This window comes from Bacillus rossius, chromosome 8 (genome assembly GCF_032445375.1).
Source record: "Bacillus rossius redtenbacheri isolate Brsri chromosome 8, Brsri_v3, whole genome shotgun sequence".
NCBI classification, from domain to species: domain Eukaryota; kingdom Metazoa; phylum Arthropoda; class Insecta; order Phasmatodea; family Bacillidae; genus Bacillus; species Bacillus rossius.
In genome coordinates this window covers 36,102,560-36,124,528 of record NC_086336.1, presented here as the reverse complement: position 1 = coordinate 36,124,528, position 21,969 = coordinate 36,102,560, and the positions used below count along the sequence as shown (strand labels likewise).

At 34.6% G+C, this 21,969-nt stretch overlaps 1 protein-coding gene across 1 annotated transcript in view; it reads left to right on the top strand.

The window, feature by feature from the left end:
• Positions 1-21,969, top strand: part of LOC134534735 (dynein axonemal heavy chain 10) — a 426,663-nt gene that overhangs the window by 391,467 nt on the left and 13,227 nt on the right. Inside the window, exons 66-74 of the mRNA XM_063373236.1 lie at positions 1,868-2,031; positions 4,564-4,659; positions 5,992-6,170; positions 7,465-7,621; positions 10,898-11,099; positions 13,096-13,238; positions 16,131-16,292; positions 18,778-18,949; positions 19,849-19,980. Coding sequence (XP_063229306.1) covers positions 1,868-2,031; positions 4,564-4,659; positions 5,992-6,170; positions 7,465-7,621; positions 10,898-11,099; positions 13,096-13,238; positions 16,131-16,292; positions 18,778-18,949; positions 19,849-19,980 — 1,407 coding nt within the window. The remainder of the gene's footprint in view (positions 1-1,867; positions 2,032-4,563; positions 4,660-5,991; positions 6,171-7,464; positions 7,622-10,897; positions 11,100-13,095; positions 13,239-16,130; positions 16,293-18,777; positions 18,950-19,848; positions 19,981-21,969) is intronic.

Genomic DNA, 21,969 nt, shown 5'->3' with positions numbered 1-21,969 from the left:
GCGTACAATAACTCAGAAAAGCATCAACTTTTTCAACAACCGTTCTGCACAGTCCTGCAGTTCATGACAATCACCGCCTAAAAACAGTGCACATTAGGCTGTAATGCCTGTGAAGACAAAGATCCTAAAGAAGAGTTGGATTCCTTTAACACAGGTATTACTTTTGAGCACTTTAGACTGAGAAGAATTTTTACATGATCCCGAAAACCATATCTAATATACCTATTTAACATTAAAGTTTAGTATGTCGGTACATTATTTTTTTCCGCTCGTCGCTCGTGATTATTCCGAGTAATAAAAATTTTTCTTTGAATCTACAAATCATTGAACAAGAATTTATCAAGCAGATTTGCAGTTATTTATAAGCATCTTCACTGGCCTATTCTGTGGGGTTCGCATTTTAAACTTATTCTTAAGGGGAGTTTGACAGTAAAGAAATTAAAATATTGACTTTTTAAATTTTTAATACCAAAATAAAATTTCGACTTTCCTGAATAAAATGATATGAGTGTTATTGCGAAAAGCTTTTTTCCATCTTTAATTTTTATTTTTTTAAAGTTGAACTGCATTTTTCGAAAATTTAATTTTTGGTGACTTTTTTAAATTTTAAATGCTATGTCGAACCGCTCACTATTCCGAGTTTTGTTATATTGTGATTTGACTTTATCAATTTTAATGTGTTATTTTGTCATATAACTCATAATATATTTAGATTTTCAGATTTATTAATGGTAAAGCAGATTTTCTGTCACGTTTTAAAGTAATATTCAGTGGAGACTAGGTACACCATATGCTTGTGTCAATACATTCTGAATATTGGCATAATCTAAGAATATTTAATTAAAGGTGTGTAACATTAAGAGTTCTCCTGTCCTGATATTCAAATTAATTTACTTAAGAGTGGGCAATGAGTGGGATAATGACGTCTTTGTTAAATTGTTTACTAAAGGCTCAGCCTCACTTAAATATTTGATTATAGCTTGTTTTGATTATTGCATTGTTTGTTAGCACATATTAAGAAAATGTAACTATAGCTATGGATAGTTGGCAAAATATATTATCTCACACTACAAATATTAATCTTCAACCACCGTCATGTAATTATGATGCAATTAGTGAAACATATTTGTAATTATAAATACATCTTTGCCTTTTATACAGCTTTAGATAACTTGATGATATCTGGGGACTAAATTTGAAGGTGCTTGTAATTTATGTACTCTGTGCAGTGGGAAAATTAAACAAATTGCCTTTAAAATGAATTCTACGAGGCGAAAACTGTAAAGTGAACACTGTTTTGTGATGCCGAGCCTTAAGTAAATTTGTTATAAAAAAAAGTTAAAATTTCTGCTAGTAGTACATTCTATTTTTATGTACGAAAGATGCTTAAATAGCACCATTTTGCTCCTTAGAATACAAGTTTCTTTTCTACCGGGGGAGAGCCCCCGGACACCCCCTTTGTTAAATCCACCACTTATAATGATACTCTCATTTGCCCCCCCATTAAATATTTGCTTCCTACGCGCCTGTTTATATTTGTCATTTTAAATTATAAAGAAGGATAATAGTTTAACAATCATAATGAGTATTTACCATAGTGGAAATTCCTGGTAATTTTGTTCCCAGGCTTTGAAAATCACCCTTCACCCCTGATTTTAGTTCTGTTTAGTGTAATATAACTTGTATTATGGTGTGTTGGGTTTATTGACATGCTTTTCATTGTTAATTTGGTTTCATTTCAATTTAATTGCATAAATATTGTTCATAATTATATTCACATACTGTTTAGATTGTATATAGATTTAAGTTATTAAAACCTATCTATATAACTGGAATACTACATATCACAAGAGTTTTTTTTTTTCAGGCATCTTCGAAAAACACAAACTCCTGTTCTCGTTCCAAATGACAATCAAGCTACAGCAGAGCATCGGAAAAGTGAAGCAAGAGGAACTTGACTTCTTTATTAAGGGCAACGTAAGCTTGGAAAAATCTGATAAACCTTCCCCAGGACGTTGGATTTCCAGCCAGGTTCGTGAATTTAACTGCCTCACCTATGGTTGACAGTTCAGATTTCCAGTTTGTTACAAAGTTTTCTTACCAGGGAGAGAAACTGGTATAGGCTCTAGATGATTTTTTTGTGTCTGGCGTCTCGAGTGCTTAGCATGTGATAGTTACTTGATTTTACTTTTTCGCTTTTTTATTGGCCACTAAAAATTAATAGTGTCATGACCTGTAATTTGTTATTGTGGTATGTTTCTGGCAATAAAAATTGTATTAAAAATATATCTGTTGTATTTGTGATGGTGGATAACTTAAAATTGCAAAGTTAAATCAGAAAAATGATGAAGCTCATGTTAGTGTGTATATTTTGCTTACCATAAAAAAATTTATTTAGTGGAATTAAGTTTTTTTTTTTTTTTTTACTTATTTAGGTATATGTATGATTCAAATTTCTATTATTCATTTTTTTTTGCATGGGCTTGAACAAATTTTGTCATGATTCTAAATGTCAAATGAATCTAAATGCAACTATTAATTTTCAAGAAGTTTTTTTTTTGTATTTTCTATTTATTTTATGTTTGATAGTTATATTTGTGTCATTTTACAAGTATGTTCATGCAATTTTCAGATATTTTTTTTTTTTTAGATTTTTTGTATAAATTTTGGTATAACATATTTTTTTTAGCTATATTCCTGTGAAATAAATAGAAGATATTAGATTTTTTTGTCTTTCAGTTTGTAACACTTTTTGCTTTATGCTGCAATCATAAGCATTCTTTTTTTTTTTTTACTAATGTGCCTAGCCAAAAGAAGTATATAGTATATGTCCGTTCAAAAGAAATGTTTTGAATTATTTAAAATGTGTGTGTATGTGTATATTATTATGTGTTAGATATACAGTAAGTCCTCGGTTTACGTCGGGGTTACGTTCCTGAAAACCGCGACGTAAATAGAAACGACGCAAAATGAGCCATGTTTCATGCCACCGGCCGACCACGGCCCAAGGTCGACCGGAAGCGCTGGCATACAGACGTGACAACGGGCAATTTTATCAGCAAATGACAACCGACAGCGTGGAAAACAAGTCCAACTAGTACTTCTCAGCTTTATAGAATGGTTATTTAACCAGCTGCTTTATTACCTTTATTGATTGAAATATAAAAACAGATATATAGTCGTTTGGAAGACATCTTATGAAGAAAAAATCATAAATTGCAGTGAGCTGATACTGTAGGCCTACTACAAACGCATTTAATTACGATAAAGTTAACAACGGCACGTTTAAAACTCCGGCCAACTCAATGATATCATAGCGACTGAAGTGTAGAGCTGTAGCAAACCGTATGTATTCGTTACTGAGTAACGGGTGCGGCATCTAGTAACGAGTAACGAAACGTTACACACGAATGCATTTCGTTACTCGCATTTTTCGTATGTTTTACGCATGCACGCACTTATTCGTTACAAAGAACGATGTTGTTTATTAAGAAAAGTATAATTTGGAAATTCTTCGTCCAAGTTTTTTACTGTTTATTAAAGGTATTGTGTGTGTAGACAAAGTTTGAGATTGGAACAGAAACAACGTAAGAAAGTATTTTTTAAAAATTATAAATATTTATGTTTTTGTTTTTTACTATCACGTATTTTCACGTTTTTTGTTCTTATCTTAAAAGAGATATTATAATAAAGCAGCTCTAATGAGATTTTATTGTTTCTTGGTTAACAAAAGCTGTTAATTATCAAATACTTCTAATTGTTTATATTCAATTTATTATTATTTACGCGACGTCATACTTTACGCGTACGAAATACGACTCGATTCGTTGCTGTTACATAACATAGCATGTTATGTGGTATCAGAAGTAACGAGTAACGATACGAAAGTAACGAGTACTAATTGTTATAGTAACGAATACATACGGGTACACTTTTTTTAGTTACTTTTACACCTCTACTGAAGTGCCAAGGAGTTGGCCGAAAAGGGGTAGGAGAAAATGCTGTGTCGTTGCGGGAAGTAGATAACACTTCTACGTGCGAGATACGTGGGTGGCCGAGCGGGCGGGCTGGTAGTATTGCATCACCGCGCGGAGAGCAGGAAGCGTCCCTCATGATGTATGATAAGATAAGGCGGTGAACGTGTAGCTTACGCTACATAGCATAAATTAACTACCGAAGGAAACAAAGAATTATAAACGAATTATATACGGTGTTTTGGTTAAAATAAAGATTTACGGTCATTGTAAACGACGTTATTGTGAATCGGCGACAACTTAAATTGAAATATGAGTACTCAAACATTAGCGACGTTAATCCGAAATGAGGTAAATCGGTACGACGTAAATAGAGGACTTACTGTAAGTATAAAATATTTTTAAAAGGTATGTAGTAGTGATGTTTAAATTTAATTTTTTTTAATTGTAAATTATATTGTTTAGTGTTAAAAATGTTGCAGTGTTTAAAATGATAGCTTTGTATATCTCTTATTTGTTCCTAGACAAGAATATATTATGTGAGTTATGATTATCAAAATTCTTTCACTGAAACAAAATTTTTTTTAAGGGCTGGGAAGACATAGTCAAGTTAAGCACAGATTTTCCAGAAACATTTGGAGCTTTGCACAATGAAATTTCATCTCATGTGGATGAATGGAAACAGGCAAGTTTATTTTAACTTAATCTCGTGTAAGGTTAAGGTTGGTACCATAGATTCAGAGAATTTTAGAGACATTATGATTAAACTTTAAAGCATTATGCAAAATCATAAGTAATATATGATGGTTACGTTGTAATTAAGGTGAGTATGAGCTTATGGAGAGATACCATTTCCCATTCTGGAGATATCATATGGGACAGATAATAATTTGCTGCTGTAACTTTACTTGTAAATTTCATTTTCCCCATTTTGAATTTATAATTCTCTAGAAAGGAACTTGAACATTTAGTGTTTGTTCTCCTTTCGTATAGGTATAATTAATATAGTTCATAACATTCAATGAAGTGCCTGCTGGCTATCACAATAGCTATGTAGGCTTAGTACTTACTGTAAATAATTAATTAAAAAAGTCTTATGTTTAGCTCTACACAATCAATATAAATGTCAATCAAATGTACCTATTTTAACAGTTTGAACTCAGTAGGTGCTGCAACTTACACCAAAACTACTCTCACAATAAGTCTCATGTCTACTCACATTTGTGGAGCCAACATTATTTATTTGTCGCTCGTTAGTCCACTGTCTTTCTCGAACATGACATGGAACTCACATCTAAACTAATTTAAATGTTTATCATGAGTCAATTAGGTCATCATAACTGCTCGAGAATTAACACTTTCAGAACCAGTGTTTGTAGTAAGCGTCACTTGACGGTGCCTAAATCCCTCTGCAACATGTCCAGGCCAGCACTGAGATGTTGCAGGCTCACAAGGTGTCATGCTATTGATCCCCACTTGCTCATGGTGGAAGTGCTACAGGCTAAGGGAAGGAGGTCATTTACAGCTTGCAGCGAAGATGTAATATTTTCAGCCAATGACAACATTTCATCACAGATTTAGCATTGTCTTCTCATAAACGTTTGGAGACAGTGACCTAACAATTATGTCAGTTTTGATGCTGTGTGTAACAAGCGGTTAGATTTTTTTAGTTCAATGTTAAATTTGTTTTTGTTGCAATTGACATTTACAGTCCATCTCATAGAAGTCATTACATCCACATATATGTCGGCAGAGAATGGCCATGTGTGCATGATTACATGGTAACCTCATGAAGCTGTTACTTTTATCAGCTCATAGTCTGCACCATGGTGGTTAAATGCCCAAAACAGTGGCCAAATGTGTTTATTGACGTAGATTCTAATTCATACATAATAATCATTATCAGACTTGGTCAAGAACCATTTCTGCGATGTTTTGGGCAGAACAATATGGTGATGGTGAGGTAAAGTTCTTGGCTCCGTGCACGACAGGGAACTTGTGTCAACTCTTTGTGCAGTGGTACGACCTGGATGTGCCGGAGTTGGCCGAACTGCCGCGGGACTACAGCACCAAGGTGAACAAGTTTGAGCTGCTGATGCTGCTGCGGTGCTTTAGAGTGGACCGCATATACATGGCGGTCACGAATTACATCGTCGACATTCTCGGGGAGCAGTACATCACGCCTCCCGTCATCAGGTTGAGTATTGAGTAGATGATAGACTTTCATGGCCATGGTTGATAACTGATTCTTGCCTAGTGGGTGTAGGCCACGTATGTGGGGTACATTGATGTCAGTGGTGGGAGCAGGGGAGGGGGGGATAGGGTATAAACCCACCCACCCCCTCCCCTTCCTTGATGTTACAAAAATATATGCGAGATCTCAGTGAAGTTAGTATGTTGTTATTTTGGGCAATGAAAGGTAAGCTGATTTAACATCTTGAATCATAAACCACAAAGGCGTGAGTGATGCATGTTTGATGATTGATGAATATGTCTGTCCAAACCCCTTGTTTATAGCTAGTGCTCAAACTCCCCTTCATTATTGTAGTTTATTCCAAATTTTATCATGCTAAGAAACCAAGGAAGACTAATACATAGAGGATAGTTTACAACCAGAATTGCTACTTTGAATCTATTTCAAAGATGTAAAACCAACAATGAAATGTAATCTGTGCAGCAGTATCATAAAAAGGAATGAAAATTGATAAAATATTCTAGCCTTACTATAATTCCTCTTAGAAAAACAATGGAACTGTAAGAAATGTAGCTACACTAATGGCTGGGTTAATAACTAGCTGGGTTACTAACTAAACAAATAAACATATAAGAAAATAAAATTGCACTTTAGCACAATAATAAATACTTATAAGAGATAAATTTCATCAAGCAAGTAAAACTGTTTAACATATAAGCATTCTCAATTCTCACAACTACTTATTTTATAGTTCGTATCTACTCTTCCTACCTTCTCCTCCTAAAGGATTAAAAATAAGACTTAATGTATTCTTAGAACTTAAGTCACTTGTAAAGGAAGATATTGCTTTTTTAAATTAATAAACTATTTTGTAACATGCCTATCAACAGTTAAAGCTAGTTAACTTTAAAGTTAGGCACAACAAATTCATATACACAATAGACAAAACATAAGACTACTAACTGACAGGACTAACAAAAGAAAATGAGACTATGGGTTGGGTAGTACAATCTGAAATAAGGGCAGAGCAGTACATGAACAATCTTGAATCCAAGATTAGTCAATTCATGAAAAATGTTAATTAAAGTTGTTTCTGAGTAAAATTTTAAGTAAAATTTATGTAAATTTTTTCTTTCTCTTCTTTGATAGTGCCTGCTGATTCGTACCCAATATGTTTTGGTTTTTCTGTAAAATTAATAAACACTATACACACACATAAATATATACTTGCATATGTGCTTGCAATATATGATTTAATTTCTCTCTCTAAATGTGTTTTGAACACTGTTTGTATAGTTTGAACAACATCTATGAGCAGAGCACCCCTACAACACCTGTGGTGTTTATACTCAGTCCTGGCTCAGATCCGACAAGTGACCTTATGAAACTAGCTGATTCCACTGGTGGTGGGGTGAAGTTTCGGCACTTGTCTTTGGGCCAAGGTCAAGAAGAGGTGAGAAATGTTCACTTTCCCAATGTCACTTTAAACACAACAGTCTATGGCATCAAAAAATGCTTGTACAAGTTGCCAAAAAAAAAATATAGAATGATCATAGAAATTAAAAATCTACATAGAATATTAGGAAAGTAAGAAGATTAAAAAGTAATTCTAGAAATTCTTTTTAAGACATTCATCAGATTAATCAGCTTTTCAGAAAAACTTAACTCATAAATATCTTAGAAACATAGATTTTAATGTATTCAATTATAAGAAAGTAATTTTGTCAGCATGAAGTTTGTACTAAAAGGTATTTTCTAAATAAATAGCAAAAAAAAAAAAAAATTTTACTTTGTGTTTAAGGTTGCATCTATTTTTAATTACACCTATCCCTCACTTAGCACGTCTTCAGATTGTGCAGATTCATTTAGCGCGGTGTGAATTTTACTGCCCCAGTCTTGAATAGCACGTCTGTAAATTTCAGTTAGCACGAAATCTCGGCAGACAAAAACAAAGTCGAGCACGACGCCACGATGTCTGTTTCAACTTCTGTAAAAAAAATGGATGTGCCCTGGGATACAGTTAGACAAACAAAGGGGAAGAGATGCTATCGGCTGTTGTACAAACATCAGCTATGGTAAGTTAAATCGCGGCTATGGAGTGCAAAGGACCAAATGTGTTTACGTCTGCGTATGTCGCTGTGACGTACCGTTGTGGCCTGGCCACAAACCGGGCCGTGAACTCATTCTAGCCAGTGGCAGGGAATTTACTCAAACAAAAGCAACGTCTGCCCATTCAGCTGCCGGGAACTGTACGTGCTTGATCACTCATAATGCATCATGTTCAAGTATTTGAGACAACACTAGAAGTATTACGGCGCGCAGATTGTCATGAAGGCCACGCTTATGTTGTTCGCACTTTAGTTTTAAGCAAGTCAACTGTGCACACAATCGTACGAAATAAGGACTCTTACCAAAAGTTTATGTAAGTCTGATGCTGTTGGTTGTACTAGCAGGAATATATTTTACATAAGATACTTGAACAGAAATGAACAGATGATTCACGTGAAAAAGGTTGTTAAATGAATGTTGCAATGAAAAAAATAATCATTGACCTGACAGGATTGGTGTGTACCAGGTAGTGATACGCGAATAAGTACTTTAATTTTTTTTAAAATTAAAATGTAATTATCCGGACAGTAATATTTGTTTCACTGTCAGTAAAGGATGGTTTGGAAAGATATGCGACGTGAGTTGGTCACGCCCGGGCGGGAAAGTCACCCAGCCAACTGCCGATAAAGTACATAACCACATATCTCTCTGTACGCGGTGTCGTATTTGTCATAAAAAGTACTATGGTAGGCATATAAAGATAAATGGTGTGACATATTTATAGTTGAGTGTTATTCAACGCATTTATATTACGTAAAGTCAATTTTCCTACACAATTTTGGAACATATTAAATAAATTAGCCTTGCTATTTATGGAGACTAATGCTACAGAATACGCGATTTCGAATAACACGAGCATTTTTAAGAACGAATTAGTCGTGCTAAGTGAGGGATAGGTGTACTAATTTTTTACTTTCTTGGCATATGTACATTTTCCAAACACACATGTACTTGAGCTTTATTTTATTTCAAATAATTCTATCCTAGACAGGCTTATTACAAACTATGTATTTTATTGCAAAAGTGCATCATGTAGAAGTCAAAATAGCACTATTTTGGTGAAATTAGTATGGAGAAATATCTGATTGTATTACTTGTCAAAGAATACACAATCTTTATGAATAAAAAGAATTTATTAACAAAATGAAACCAAAGTCTCTTTTTTTTAAAACAAATTTATTTAAAAAATAAAACCATAAAGTCTTGTCTCAAGTAATAAGTGATACTTAAGAGATGTGTTCATGTAATATCAGTTTTCAGTAGCAGCCTCTTTTGGAAAATTTTATATATATATTTATAAACAGTAGTTGATGTTCTTTAATCCACCATTCTTCGGTTCAGAATATTCTTTAATTCAATCCAAATTGAGTTGCTTGCCTTTAGTAGGTATTATTTGGGTGGATTAAAGGATTTGTTAACTTTGATGAAATGTGATATCACAAACTTTTTTAAATAGTAGTGCTCTAGGAGCATGTTTACTTGCCATAGAGTGATTTATTAGAATGTGTTTAAAATATCATTGAACTGTATATTAATACTTTCTTTTGTATTAATAAAAACTATATTGACATTAGATAATCCAGCAAGGCTGTGATCCTGAACATACCTGATTAAGTAGCCACTGCTGTGTTATATTATGCATATAGGAAATAAATAAACTAAATAAATACTATAGAAAAGAGTTTCTCATACTTTTTAAAGTTTGAGCACATTCAAAATCCTTCAAATAATTGTAGGTGCACCAAACACAAATTTATGATAAATATGTTATAATTGAGTCAGCTATTACAGAAAAAAATTATGTGATAAAAAAATACAAAATATCAATTATTTTGATCAATTAATTTGTTTCAATTCATTTAGTTTGATACATTAGGTTTCAATTCATTTCTTTACATTTGGTTGTATTGCATTTCCATTTGTTTCGTTTCAGATTATTTCGTTTGTTTCACTTAAAATGTAGAGAAATATATTATTTCAATACATTTCAATCTTTTCTTTTGATTTATTTCGCTATAATTCAATTTATTTTGTTACAATACAATACAAACACTAAAGAGCAACTATAGCACTGTACTGAACTAAATCACTGTTCGAGTAAAACATGTTGTAGAGTCGTTCAAATAACACATAATAATGGTGTGTTAGTAAAAAAAAGCGGTATATCCATAATGAAATGGTATAATAGAGTAACTCTATTTATTTTTCTATCTGGACACATATACTTAATATCTGGAATACCATAAGTTGCACACATGAATCTTCTAGGGCACACCAGTGAGTCCTTGTTCACTCTTTGTGAACCACTGCTTTAGAAGAATACATGTGTGTTCATGCTTTTCAGTAAGTCTAGTCACAAATGTTGCATTAGTCTAGTTAAAAATGTGCAAAATATATTTTCCTCTAATAACAGTTGTTAAAACAATTTACTTTGGTGGATATTATCCACGTGTCTTCTCAGTAGCAGCCCACTGAGAAATTTAATAGGAGATTATTAAATATTGTGGTGTATTAGTATTTTTTCGCAGTTTGGTTTAGCAGAGTTTGTGTTTGTGGATGCTGTCACCGGATGAAATGTAATTGCGCGGACATGTAGCCCTGACTGATGGTGTTTGTGCAGGCTGCGGTACGTCTGCTGGAGACAGCCATTGTTCGCGGCCACTGGCTGATGCTCCAGAACTGCCACTTGCTCCTGAGGTTTGTCCGCGACCTCGAGAAGCTACTGGAGAGCATCGCTGATCCTCATCAGGACTTCCGACTCTGGCTGACGACCGACCCCAGCCCGGATTTCCCCATTGGGATCTTGCAGCGCTCTCTGAAAGGTTGGTTCATTGAGCTCTGGTTGTTGAGCATCATCATCATCATCATCATCATCATCCTCAACTGCTTCCAGCGTGTGGTTGGGTAGCAAAGTAAAATGCCTCCATCTTGCCGTGTCACTCCACCATTCCTCCTCCTTCACTCTGTTCCATTTTTCTCCTCTCTCCTGCACTCCTTTAACTAGTCTCTGTGTCCTTTATTTCGATTATTTTCTTCCAGAGGACAGTTTTGGTAATAATAATTTAACAGAGTGAGTTCAAACTACAATAAAGTAACCATAGAAATTTCCAACACAAGCAACCAACATACACACGATGGTGCTAATCTTAAATAATGATGACTTAACAAGGGTTAAGGGCATGAGTCACAAAGCCTGAACGCACGTATATGCAGCAAAGGAAAGAGGAGGCAAAGTGTTCACTTATGACATGATCTTGTTGACATCTGTTAGAGATCAAAACCACTGTCCGCTGGTAAAGGATGCTGCAATTAACTTGTAGCAGCCTAGGCAGTAGCTTCTCAAGTGATTTGGTCAGGGTGCAAAAGACTATTTAGGGCAGATGAAACACCGTAAGTAACAGTCTGCAAATCATAGTGCACTATAGGAGCAGTTGGAAAACATTGCCATACAATGCATTCAAAGTCTTGATGTTCTTTGCCTACCAGTATTTGTCGAGACAATTTCTTGATGTCCGCAGTGAATACAACTGCATTAACAGGAATACGAAGCAGAATTTTTCGAAATTTTGTCTGCAACTTGGGGGCCAGTCATCAGCATGTCATTTAGGCTCATGTTTTAATAGGTCTTAGCAAATGCATTAAGACCATGCGTAGCTTGGTAGTGGTGCTTTCCGTCTTGATAACTTCATAATGAGGAAGAAAATAGGCTGATATAACATCATGCCACACTGCAATTATTCCTCCATAAAGGTCAGGTATTTTGTACGCAGTTGAGGTTTCTTCACCAGACGATGCTCCAAAGTTTCTAGATAACGAACTGCATGATGCAGTGTCTGCTGTGCTTGCATGAAAGGGGTAAACAATTTTGCGCTGTGAGCAACCTTATTTTGCCAAGATAAGTATCACTGGCAGAAGTTAAAACAGTAAGGTAGAAGGAGCAGGCATGCATCTGGATATTTTTCTGTTGCATCGCATCCTATGTGTCGTGCTAGTGTGATTTCAGCAACTTACGTTTGCTCATAAAGACGTTCACTGTTGGCCTAGTGGCATGGAAGGGCAAACAAAATTAAGAGGCTAAGTCTCGCCCGTCTGAAAAAGGAAAACATTATAAACTTTAAAACTTTAAAACTTAACTTTAAAAAAAACAACCTAGAATTATCTAGAAATTCGCGACTTTTTTCCCGGTTAATTGCCGGTTATGTCAAATCTCTTGCATTTTTTTGGTTTTCAAAGTTGGTGTACATCCGGTTCAAAATTATTTATTTTTAGGTCTTAAAATTAAAGCCCCAGATTATTCATACAATTTTAAAATATGTAGTATATTTGTACGATATATCAGTAGTACAATAATCAAATTTTTTTTTTTGATTGACATGCATCTGAAGATCAAAATAAAACGTTTACTTAAATCCACTTTCATGATCACTATCATGGTAAATAACTAAATATATTAGTTTTACAATCTTAGTTTTTTAACTGCCCTCCTTTATACATTACTTTCTATGGTCTTATGCAATGATAATGCACAATCCAAATTCCCCTTTCTTGTTACACAGTCCTGGAACCTAACATTTTTTTTTCCTGATTTATTAATAATTTTTTTATAGTGTGAATTAAACATTTTCTTAACACATTTTTTGCAATAAATTAATGCTAAACTAAATATTGTTACTTCAAAATTTAGTTGCAGTGGTGAAGTATATGTTGGAGCAATATTTAGATAATTAAAGTTGTTAAAGTTAATGCTTAAGATATGTAGAAATCTACTTACCTAAATCGGTTGTACAGAGTCTCTAATGTAACTAACAACCTGTGCAGTTGTTATGGAACCACCCAATGGCTTGAAACTGAATCTGCGGAGCACATTTCATAAAATACCTCCGGATGGTCTGGACAGGTGTTACCATCCTTTCTACAAGCCCCTTGTGTATGTTCTGGCATTCTTCCATGCTGTAGTGCAGGTGAGTTTAAATAGAAATGTTTTATTGGTAATTCGTTGTATATCAGTATTCACCCTTTTACTATTTGCATTTCATAGGGACTGCTTTGAATTTCTTAATTTTATCTTTTCTGATCTGGGCAAATAAGGAGGTAAACCAATTTTTTAAAAACTGGGTCTTATGGATGAATTACACACTGCATCATTAATTAATTTTTGAGCTCAAATTAAAATGATTTCCTAGTAAAAATAGGTTTAATAAAAGCAGCTTTTATCACTAACACATCTTTACAGCTCACGTTAAGAAAAGGGCCAGTGGGTACATCAGTGTATTAAATGTTAGGTGACTTAATAATTTTTCAATGAAAGATTGGCAAGTCTCTACTGCCTTTCTTCAAAATGGTTTTACAGTTAGATTTTTACATTAGAATGGTGCCAAAATTTTAACAATGATAATGAAGAAGAATTTATCATTTTTCCTAATTTGTTCATTACAGTCACATTTGAGCTTGAGAACCAAGCATTGGCAACTGCATTTATTTTAGCATCACTTTGCAACCAGTGAACGAGAAATTAAGCCATCAATTATCATCAAAAGCAGTTGTGTAAATCTTACTTTACAACTCTACCAAACTTACAACTTTTGATTATGGGGGACTACAACCTTAAGTGTAATTAAAAAAATATTTTGAAAGGATGTAAGTTATGCTAACACAATTTTTATTAACTGATTACTAGCTATGGTGCATAAGCAGTAACCTTACATTTACTCAGACTTTGAAACCAATACTCCGTATTGAGGCACACGTAGATACGGTAAAAGGTCTTTAATTTGGCACATTTGGGATCACAGCCATGCCTGATTAGCAAGTTGGCCAGATTATCGAACGTCAGTATACCGTGTTTACCTGAATATAATGCTATGATTTACCAATACTGTGGAAACTAAAAGTGGAGGCCGCATTACAATCACAAACTTGTATCTTGCCATTCAGAACAGCTTAGATGAAAAAACTAAAGGCTCAGCATCTAAAACATGTCACATATGCCACTTTAGTCCGGAGCTTCCTGAACCTCTGCACAGGCGTGACAGATGAGCGATGCAGGATGAAGGAGAGGGTGCACATGGAGTTTGTCACTGGGTTTCTTCTGCTTCTCTTCACTGTGGCTGCTGGGGGAGGCATCCTCCCCCTCTTCTTTCACCCTCCCAGATGACCACCAATGTTACCACATTCTTTGCTTTGTGAATAGCTCTTTCCTCCACCCCCCCCCCCCCCCCCCCCCCCAATTCCTGACTTTCTAACTGCAGTCATAGAACACAATATTTTTTCTAACTGCAGCTTGGTGTTTCAAAAGAGACCATGTAAATCACTCTACTGAAGAAAGTGGCACCATAAAGGGTCTAGTAAATATGGAATGGATTTAATAAAATAATAATTTTCAAGTGCTATGTATTTTTTGAATTGCTATTTCCAATCCATAAAGTCTTTTTCATAAACTCATAATCGAAAATTTTGGGGTCATATCATATTCAGTCACATTCAGGTAAATACGGTACGTAGTTTTAACGAGAATACGAAATTTTAAATTTTAAATGTGAAATTTAACCAGCTAGAAAACAAAATATACTGTACTGAAATGAAAACCAACAGTAACCATAAACTCTGAGCGAACTAATAGCGCCAGCAGAGCAGTAATGCAACCTGTCAGCCAAAGTCAACAGCAGGAATCCACCCAAAACACCTGAATGCTAGCAGCTCAATTTGTGTTTGAGTACAGATTGTGCTGCATATTAGTGTGACTGAAATACAGACCTTTCACTTTAATTGTGCTTTATTCATTCATAGTGAATTCAGCAGCACATCATAAAAGTAGCTACAGTAAGTCCTCGGTTTACGTCGGGGTTACGTTCCTGAAAACCGTGACGTAAATAGAAACGACGCAAAATGAGCCATGTTTCATGCCACCGGCCGACCACGGCCCAAGGTCGGCCGGAAGGGGTAGGAGAAAATGCTGTGTCGTTGCGGGAAGTAGATAACACTTCTAGGTGCGAGATACGTGGGTGGCCGAGCGGGCGGGCTGGTAGTATTGCATCACCGTGCGGAGAGCAGCGGAGAGCAGGAAGCGTCCCTCATGATGTATGATAAGATAAGGCGGTAAACGTGTAGCTTACGCTACATAGCATAAATTAACTACCGAAGGAAACAAAGAATTATAAACGAATTATATACGGTGTTTTGGTTAAAATAAAGATTTACGGTCATTTTAAACGACGTTATTGTGAATCGGCGACAACTTAAATTGAAACATGAGTACACAAACATTAGCGACGTTAATCCGAAACAACGTAAATCGGTACGACGTAAATAGAGGACTTACTGTACTTTAAACCTATGGGATCTAGATTTTTGGCTTTTTATCTCAAATAAACTTGAAATTTACAAGTTTACTCTTTTTAACCATTGTGGTATATGTTTATTATTCTGTTGAAACATATATTATATATATATATATATATATATATATATATATATATATATATACACACACACACATATATATATATATATATATATATACACATATATATATATATATATATATATATATATATATATATATATATATATATATATATATATATTTAGATATTAGGCTGGTATGCAGATCAGGAAAACCTTACTTAAAAATTACTGAATATTCAGTTTTATTCATATTGAGAGATTGAAGACACATGTTCTTCATATGACTGTATTAATGTGTAAATTGTTGCCCATTGAGTAAAAATTAAACAATTTACTTAGAGATAAAATTATGTTTTCAAATAAAGCACTGAGTATTGCTAAACAAGGTTACTAATGATAACTTACAGATAGGAAATGATATGTGAACTGTAGTAAATTTTTGTTTATAGGAAAGACGAAAATATGAGAAAATTGGCTGGAACATTAACTATGACTTCAATGAATCAGATTTCAATGTATGCATGGACATATTGGACACATACCTCACCAAAGCACTGAAGGCCAATGATCCTCACATTCCGTGGGGGAGCCTCAAGTATTTAATTGGTGAGGTGAGTAATTCTTTTGTATGATGGTGCAGTAAATTATGAATCAAAACTTACTTCGCAATTTTTTTGATAAAGTATTAGTAAGTCAAAAATATTATCCTGAAAAGGATTATAGTTTAACTTTATATTATCATAATTATTAAAAAAAAATAGGTACACATGTTTAGTTATGTAGATAAATACGATTGAAATTTATCATATATAAATTAACCTTAAAATAACTTTCAAAACTTATTTTCAAAATATTTAGTGTTGATGTGATTTTTTGATAACATAGATTTTTCCATTAAAAATCCAACTTTAACTGAAATATTAAAACCGTTTACTATAATTCTAAAATCTTAATACCCCACATACCCAACCATTAACTAACATAAAATTCATAACAGTTTATGAATTAATAGCCTAATAAGGCTTCAAATATGGTACCACCTTGGAACAAAATGCAGCCTCGGAATACACATAGGACAGCTTAGAAACTTAATTTAGCAATCAAACCTGATTTTTTGACTGCAATTCATATGTTCAATGTACAACAAAGAGATTTTCATTTATTGCTATGAATCGGATTGGCTCAGCTATAAGCAATCCAATCACATAATAGTTCTTGGATTCACTAAAAAAAGATGTTGGGTGGTGTAGACATTAAGATAAATTAAGAATTTACTTTTGGAATTAGTTAACACACAATGATTTGAGGACAACATTGAATCAATTTACACATTGTAAAGTACAATTTCTATGTCACCAAGCTGTGTAAGACTTTTGACTAACACAAAACAGTATATCGCATGAGAAGCACTCAAGACTTTCCAAATACACAGTGTTTTCTGATTGTATACAAGAAATTACATCTAGAGAAACATTAGGAATTCCACAGATCAAAGTCATTCTCATGGTTATGAGCTGACACATCTGTATCTCATACTTCATAGCTATCACGAAAGTTACATCATACAAATTACTATCTAAACACAACTGAAAACTTTATAATAAAAATTAGGTTATCATTATATCCATAAACATGTTTTAACCTATTCAACTAGAACTAAAGCAATTATTATTATTCTTAACAAAATTTATGTAAATGACTCAAAATAACAAGAGTAACATGTGATTAGTGTTAATATTGTTACGAGGAGAGAGTTCCAAAGCATGCAAGTCTGCATGATGTGAGGCACAAGTGCGTTGCGGTTCAGGTTTTTTGCGCCATGCGTGGTGCTGCCTTCTTTATTAGCGAACATAGCGCGATAAGCATTGTGCACAAGTGCGTTGCGGTTCAGGTTTTTTGCGCCATGCGTGGTGTTGCCTTCTTTATTAGCGAACATAGTGCGATAAGCATTGTGCACAGTGCGCCAGTGCTTCTTTGAAAACGTGCCGCCATACACATACCCCAGACCGCCTCGCGATAAACGCGTGCGAGTGCGCCAGCTGCCTCTGCTATCGGCACGTGTAGTGCCATATTGTCTCTCGAGAGGTTTCTGCCAGGACCTGGAGGGGGAAGGGGGCAGATAGGGGAAACCTGCGCTGCATTCTGAAGCTTTCGAGATAGTTTCCTGCCCCCCCTCTTCTCCCCCCGAGGGTATATAAGCTACGAGCCGACGAGCGAGCAGTCTGGTCCGGAGCGGAGTTCTGCGATACCAGTGAGGGTAATCAGCAGGCTAGCAACAGTTTGGCAAAAGTTTTGTGACGCAGAGCAGTGGGTGAGTTGTGAGTGGGCATCGGATGACGGAAGTGCGTGGACAGAAACGCAAAGTACTGTGTAGTTAAGCAGGTGTTTATAATATGTTTTTTTTTAGATTGTATGTACAGAAATTAAATTGTTGGCCATTTAAGAAAACAGGCTTAAATTGTAGACTAGTAAATTAATAGATTTTTTATTAATAGGGTTATCCTTCACGAACCTTCCCATTCAATATTTTGTAACAATTTTAAAATAGGTCATTATAACCTTAAACATGTTTCTGTAATATGTGAAAAGAATTTTTTTATGAAATACTACAGAGTCATATTTTTAAGCTGTTAAATATACAACCTATATATCCTTTTATCAGAGTACTTGCAAGTAGTTTATAACAAAATTATTTACATTTACAGCATTATAACAAATACTCAAAAAAATTCTATAGATATGCATAAGTTTTATCAAAATAAAAAATTTAACTTGAGATAGTGTGTTTTTTAAATTATTATTATTCCAGTGTTCTTGAAGAAAATTAATAATGTATTAAACATACTTGAATGTAACTTAACCAACTAAAAATGGACTTAATTCATAAAAATTAAAGCCCCCTCTCCCCAGTTTTAAACATTCATTCTATTACCAACACTTTCAATTGTTTATTTAAAAAGTACATGCATCCTGTTTGTACAGTTAGGTACCAGAATTTTTCAAGCTTTTTTTCTGGGTTCTACATGTGGAAAAAATAAACTGATGTGTAGTTTTATATGAGCTGTGTACATTAAAATTTTTCTCCAATGTTTACAGGTTATGTATGGTGGTAGAGTCATTGATGACTTTGATCGCAGAATTGTCCAAACATACATGGAGGAATACATGGGAGACTTCCTGTTCGATGAGTTCCAACCATTTCATTTCTACCATGATCAAGCTATTGACTATGTGATACCCCAAGCTTCAAACAAAGAGGAATACTTGCGTGAGTCACATACCATATTTATTGTATTATTCCATATTTTTTTTTGCAAAAATGCAAAAAGTTGATGTACCATACTTACTTTTTAGAAACATCTTGCATGGAAGCAATCAAAATTCAAATTAAATGTAGCCAGGCATAATAACGTAAATAGCACATTACAAGTAGTTGTTTTATGTCGAAACATGTTCACCAAAATATTATTAAAATCATAAACAGAAAGTGCTAATCTAACCACAAACCAATTTAGTGATATGGAATAATATTTTAATGCTACAAGAATTTAAATTGTTTTCATAATTTTCTGATGATATATGTATGGCAAGCATATCTTCCATGTCTTTATTCCAAAAATTAATTTTTTAAATCCACTTTGCAACTTAAACCACATATTCCAAAGTGGTTATTGAATTTAAGGTGGTCGCCTGGTTCAGCCGCCAAATAACATCCAGAATTATGGGTGTTCAAGATTTATTAAAAGTTTTTTTTTATGAATAGCATTTAATAGCCATTGCACTTTCTTATAGTAGTTATATTTTTAACGTGTATATTTTTGACAGCGAAAAAGGCGAAAACTGGGTTTTACAGAGGCATTTTTAGGTATTAAAACTTGTGTACACAGTATTGTAAGTGGAATAGTTACATGGAGGGACCGTTATTTTTAGATAATCCGACAAAAATTACTGGGGTTGCAGCTTTGTCCCATAGAGGCACGTTATTGAGCAAAAACAGCACGTCCGTTCTGTACCTTGTGTGTAAAGGCAAAGATCCGTGTGTTGGAGCCAGTGTTGCTTTGAGGCTCTTGTGCCCAGCCAGGCGGCTCCCTTATGCTGTAGAATATTAAAAAATCCTTGAGGAAAAAATGAGTTGTCATATTCTGTTGCAATGCTGATTGCTCACAGGGGCCATTGATGCCCTGCCGTTGGTAAACTCGCCGGAAGTGTTCGGCCTGCACCCAAATGCAGAGATTGGTTACTTCACACAAGCTGTCAAATCAATGTGGGCCTATTTGGTGGAGCTGCAACCACAAACAGGTACGTTGTAGAAAATGATAAAGCTGTCTACATTGTTACTGGTTTCTTTCACTAGTGCCTTTATTTTCTATCCCAATGCAAGCATAGTTGCAGATAACAACATGAGATGCGCAAGTCACCATTTAGCACTAATTTTATTCATCACAGCGTGCTGCGTGCAACTCACAATCACGGAAACTTTCTCTTAAGCAGCCACTTTCTTGCAACAAGCTACTGAAAATGGATGTACTGTAAAAGTTTAGCCATTTCTGCGACATTGTTCCTTTGACAATTTGTTTGCAAGATATCCAGTTTTCAAATAAATCAATGTTTTATTAAAAAAATTTGCATTTATATTTTTTTAGAAGCCAATAAACAAATACTATAGTAAGTGTTATGAAAGTATGAGTTTTCGTGTAAATTTCGTATATGTGAGTAGGGGGTGGAAGCCGGTTCTGGGACAGTGTGAACATTGATTACGCAATGATGGCGGCCACCAGAAGTCGTCGTCTGCTGGAAGCTGCCATCTTGTTGGCCTGGGACTGTGTAAACATTGATTACATAACGTTGACAACAAAACATTGTCTGCTGGAGGCCGCCATCATTGCATAATCAATGTTTACACTGTCCCAGAATTGGCTTCCTCCCCCTACTTATGTGCTTTAGCACTATCTGCATTAGCTGTCCATTTTTAAAACTATCTGAAAGATGGAATTTAAATCTAAATTAATAAAATTATTTATTTTTTGGAATATGAATTTTGATAGTTTAGTTTGTATTCTGTTGAGTTTGTCAATATCTGTATTATTGATGCTGTTTCAAATTATTGACCCATATTCAAGTTTAGACTTGACAAGAGCAGTATAATCAGAGTGGGAGTCCACAGTCGATGCATGATATGTAATCAATTTAATGAGACCAAGTAATTCAGGAGTGATTCAATATGTATTTGGAAATAACTTAGACTCAATTAAGATACCTATGTCTTTAACATATGACTTCGAGATAGTTAAATTTGCAAGTTTGTATTCAAAAACTATTGAGCGGATTTTTATAGAGGAGGTTATGATGGTAGTTTGATCATTGTTAATATTAACTATGTTTATGTTATACCATTCGGCAACAGCAGAAATATCACACTGAAGTAAATAACAATCATGATAGGACAATATTTTTCTTTGGATTTTTAGGTTGTGTGTCTCAGTGATGTTAACCATAGGGATAGAAAAATTAGAGAAGTTGTAAATAGGGGGACTGTTGTTGCAAATTGGGGTTATGTAAACACTAGAGAAATATTCAGCAAATTAGTTCACAATTTGTAGGGTTATTAGTAACATTATCATTTATTTTAAGGGACATTTGTTGTTCACTGCTTTTTCTCATAATCCTGACGTAATTTCAATATTTGTAGGGTCATTTTTGTCATATTTTACCCTTTCATTTGCTCCTTCATTGCACTCTTTATTACTTCTACTAACGATACATTTCTTAAACATTTTCTTGCACAAAACAATTACATTCTATCCATTCTCTGTTCAGTGTCCTGTCTGCCAACCTCACACAATTACATATATCACACCATCGACTCTCTACCAACCACACAACTTTACATATACCACACTTTTTAATTTTGTTGTTAATATTTTGAAGCCAATTGTATTTAACTCTAGGTAAAAAGAATTAGTCTCTTTATGAAATTGTGAAAATAAGTGAATAGCAATATAGGTTTCTATTACCGAATATACTCGTGTATAGCGCGCCCTTTTTTCCCCTCAAGTAAAGGAAAAAAATAAGGATGCGCGCTATACACGGAAAAAAAAAGTTTGGTGGGGGGAGGCGGGGAGGACTGGAAGTCGTTAACTGCCGGGTGACGGGTGACGCTTCTGGCCAGCCCCCACACATACGCACAAGCAACAAGGCCTCTGTTTCACACACGCACATGCACACGCACACGCGCGCGCAAGCTCGCACATCATGGTCTCTTGTTTATTTTTAGACCTCCCCCCTTTA